This window comes from Myotis davidii, unplaced genomic scaffold (assembly GCF_000327345.1).
Source record: "Myotis davidii unplaced genomic scaffold, ASM32734v1 scaffold573, whole genome shotgun sequence".
NCBI classification, from domain to species: Eukaryota; Metazoa; Chordata; class Mammalia; order Chiroptera; family Vespertilionidae; genus Myotis; species Myotis davidii.
Genome location: NW_006285997.1, coordinates 4,464,030 through 4,468,284, shown reverse-complemented (window position 1 = coordinate 4,468,284; position 4,255 = coordinate 4,464,030). Strand labels below are relative to the sequence as shown.

General features: G+C 46.4%; 1 protein-coding gene across 1 annotated transcript in view; it reads right to left on the bottom strand.

Annotated features, from left to right (window-relative positions):
• The window catches only part of RP9 (retinitis pigmentosa 9 (autosomal dominant)), a gene marked incomplete at its 5' end in the record, with an annotated part of 8,207 nt that extends 4,153 nt beyond the window's left edge, over positions 1-4,054 (bottom strand). The window contains 3 exons of the mRNA XM_015559691.1: positions 826-955; positions 2,486-2,516; positions 3,831-4,054. Coding sequence (XP_015415177.1) covers positions 826-955; positions 2,486-2,516; positions 3,831-4,054 — 385 coding nt within the window. The remainder of the gene's footprint in view (positions 1-825; positions 956-2,485; positions 2,517-3,830) is intronic.
• Between the last annotated feature and the right edge of the window lie 201 nt (positions 4,055-4,255).

Sequence of the window (4,255 nt, the reverse complement as noted above, 5' to 3'; positions counted from 1 at the left end):
AAAGACTGACCAGCTGATGAGAAAGGCTTGGAGATACTGATCTCAGCAGCCGTTTACAGCAATAAAATCAATACTGTGTTACCTGTTAAGCAGCCCAGACACTCCACCCTACAGTGAGATCCAGTTACCAATCTCTACTCAGAAGTGAATTTGGGCCTGGACAGTGTGGCTCAGTGGTTGAGCATCGATTTATGAACCAGGAGGTTACCGTTCCATGCCTGGGTTGTGGGCTTGGTTCTGGTGGGGGGCCTGAAGGAGGCAGTCAACTGATGTTTCTCTCTCTCTCTCTCCCTCTCCAAAATCAATACAAGCCATATTAAAAAAAAAAGGCTTCAGCACCCTTTCTTCAAATGCCATCTTGTGCTGGATGAAGGTGCTGCTGCCCTGGTGGGGTGGGGGTGCACACGCAGAGCTCTACCTGTCCCAACCCACCCTCTGTGGACTGTAGCCCCTCTTAGGCAACTTGGGAGAAACCAACGATGGAGGGGGACTAACTGAGGCAGGACCAGAGGGACCTGCCCTCCAAGGATTTCCACCACGGCAGGTCCTTTCTGTGGCAGGAACACTACCAGCCAGTGTCCTCCAAAGGCAGCCCCGTCCTGTGGGAGGGCCACTGCACGTGGAGTCAGAAGCCTGGAGCACGTGTTGGCTCTGCCTCTTACCTGGGACCACTTACTGACACGTGTAAGTCAATCTGCAGAGCAGAGATCATGCCAGGACTCTGACAGTGCTGAGAGAACACGTTAAATGAAAGAAAAACACGCCTTGTGAACCGTGGTGTCACCTGCGTGTGTTCGGGAGTACCGGACACGCTGGCACACTCACACTGCATAACTTTGACCTCCTTCCCCAGGGGCATCCAAAGCCCTTTGGTTGGCGCGTGAGCCAGGAATTCCCTGGCATGCTCATTGCCTGGCACGTCTGGGATACAGTCTTCCGGCTTAGTCTCATCCTCCTAAAAAGGGAAACAGCGAGTAAACAATATGGCAGAAAGCGCCGGATCCGCTCCACCTGCCTCAGAGCACAGCGTGGCCTGGCTTTCTCAGGGGGGAGCTCCCAAGGTCGTCATGAGTCACCTCTCAAGAACCAGAGACACCACTGAGACCGGACAGAAAAAGTGGAAGTGAATGTGCCGGAAGAACTACATCACAAAATGAAGTGGCTGTTTTTGGAGAAATGGTACTATTGTTGTTCACAAAGAAGTGATTTATAAGCTCCAAATTCTGATGCTAAGATTACAAATTTTCTGCTAACTTAAAAGTTGTGTGGCCCTAACCAGTTTGGCTCAGCGGATAGAGCATTGGCCTGTGGACTCAAGGGTCCCAGGTTCGATTCGGTCAAGGGCATGTACCTGGGTTGTGGGCACATACCCAGAGGGAGTGTGCAGGAGGCGGCTGATTGATGTTTCTCTTTCATCAATGTTTCTAACTCTCTATCCGTCGCACTTCCTCTCTGTAAAAAATCAATAAAATATATATAAAAAAAAGTTTTGTGGAATGAGGCAAAGTATAGGATTAAACAAGTAAGGTTTCCTGGAATAACAAAAGCATGTTAAATTAAAATGGATTATTATACCTTGAAGGCCACAGGTGTATTTATGAAATGTACTTAACACCACCAAATACCTGCATTAAAGTTCTCTCTCTCTCTCTCTCTCTCTCTCTAGTTAAACCTCACCTGAAGATATTTTCCACTGATATTTACTTATTTATAACATTTTTTTTATTGATTTCAGACAGGAAGGAAGAGGGAGAGAGATAGAAACATCAGTGATGAGAGAGAATGATTGATTGGCTGCCTCCTGCGCCCCACACTGGGGATCGAGGGAGTGCCTTGACCAGGGATGGAATGGTGACCTGACCTCTTGGTTTACAGGTCGATCCTCAACCAGTGAGCTGCACCAGCCAGGATCCATGGATTTTTAGAGAGTTGAAGGGAGGGGGAGAGACAGAGAAAGAGAGGAACATTGATGTGAGAGAGACACATCTATTGGTTGCATTTCACACACACCCCGACTGGGGTTGGGGATTGAGCCTGCATAAGGTTGTTTTTTTTTAGCCTTTTGATTTTTTTTCAAGTTTCCATGTATATTAAATTTATAATGAAAATGTTTTTTAAAATCTTTTTTAATATTGAAAGGTAGCAAACAGAAAAGGTTATTTTGGCCTTTAAACACTCCTCTAAGTCTTATTGCCTCAGAGTCTGACACTGGCCATGGAGCGGAAAAGGGGCGATGGCTGAGGGACTCGCGTGGGCCTGCCTGGGGTTCTTAGGGAACAGACGCCCGGCTGAGTAAATTGCCACAAAGGCACAGGCCTGTGACAGAGCCCGAAGTGTCTGCCTGGCACCTGCAGGAAGAAACAGGGTGACCACAAAGGGAGTCTGCGCACTGAGTAGTTATGTCTAAGAAGAGCCACAAGGACAAACTTCACACTGACCTTGATAAGCCCAGGAGGAGGTTTTTCAACTAGAAAGGCACACTGACCTTGATAAGCCCAGGAGGAGGTTTTTCATAACTAGAAAGGAAAAAGAGAACAAACCCGTCATCAACCGCGTGAACAGGAACGTAAAGAGCAAAAAGCAACTGCAGGCTACACTAAAAAGGACATCTGTAATAATAAAAGCATAATATGCTAATTAGACTAGATGGCCTTCCTTCCAGACAAATCCACAGCAGGCTTGGCAGAGGCAGCAGAGGGCCGCGGCAGAGGTGGGGGCCTTGCACAAATTCTGTGCATCGGGCCTCTAGTTTTTGTTTTTTTGTCATTCTATATTTAATAACAAAGTCAAATGATGTTACAGGTGGTTTCCTATACAAAACCCAAATGTAATGTTCAGCAAATATCATGCCTAATGCCAGTAGACAATAGTCATCCTCCAGTGTTTTTTTTAATTTTGTTTTATTGCTTAAGTATTATAAAGAGTAGTACATATGTCTCCATTTTTCCCCCCTTGACCTTCCCCTGGCCTCCCCTACCCCCCTGTCTTGTGTCCATTGGTTATGCTTATATGCACGCACACAAGTCCAAGTCCTTCGGTTGATCTCTTGCCACCCCCTCACCCCCCATCCCTCCCCGGCTGCCCGCTGTAGTTTGACAGTCTGGGGCCTCTAGTTTTTAACAAAAACCTAGAAGTACGTTATGTCTAAAACAGTTAATAGAACATGCCCGGCACTCGAGATCACATATAAATAAACGGATGCTCTCCCACATCTTGCTGAGATATAGAACTTAAATCCACTGAAACTGTAACTCACTTGCTGTCTTAGCACACGATTTTCTTTTTGGAAGAAGGGAAAGCAAGAGATTACAGGGAAACCGTCTGGTAAGAAGACCCCTGAGTTAATTATGGTTCCAAATTGTCATCATCTCTGTCAGGTTGTTTATCTAGCATAACTCACTCAGTGTTGAATAGGGTAGTTCCTAAATCCCTTGCAATATGATGGAACTGTGTATTTTGAAATTTATCATTAGTAGCAATGGCCTTAAAAAGTACATTTCTCAACTGTTTCCAAAAATTTAAAGGCCCATGGTTGGTGTTTTTTCCTAGGGCTAAACAATTCCTTAGTTTATGTAATAATTAGAAAATATACTTCTCAATTATTGAGGGAATATTTAACTATTAAAAATTACAGATTTGGCTTTGGCCGGGTGGCTCAGTTGGTTGGAGCACTGTCCTGTACACCAGAAGGTCTCGGCTCGGGTTTGATTCCCAGGGCGAGTACGAGAGGCAACCGATCTATGTTTCTCTGTCTCTCTCTACAATCAGTAAACATATCCTTGGGTGAGGGTGAAAAAAAGATTTGGGAGTGGGTATAGAAGTGTGTTTACTATGTAGTTGCCTTCTGAGGTATCACAGTTGAAACGTCTGCATTATTTTTGTAGCTGATCCTTAGAAAATAAAAAATGTCACTGGAGGCCTGTAATTTTGTACCATCCGATGCCTTACAATTCCATAATTCAGACTGTAATGAGTTGCACTGAGCTGTAGGAAGACTGTATTGAGATAAGAGGGAAGAACGACCTTCCCAAGTGGGTGTGGGGGAAGAAACCTTTCATCTCGCCAAGTACTGGGACCTGAGCGCCGGGGTGGGATGCTTTTGGAAGAGTCCGCAGGGAAGTACCTCCATCCCCGCTGTTTCCGCAGCGGCTCCCGTGGGGCCGCACTAGCGCTGTGGACTGCGGCTCCTCCCCGCCTCGGGCACAGGAGCGCCGCGGAAGGACAGGCACCGACGCGCGTCAGTTCAGTTCCCCAA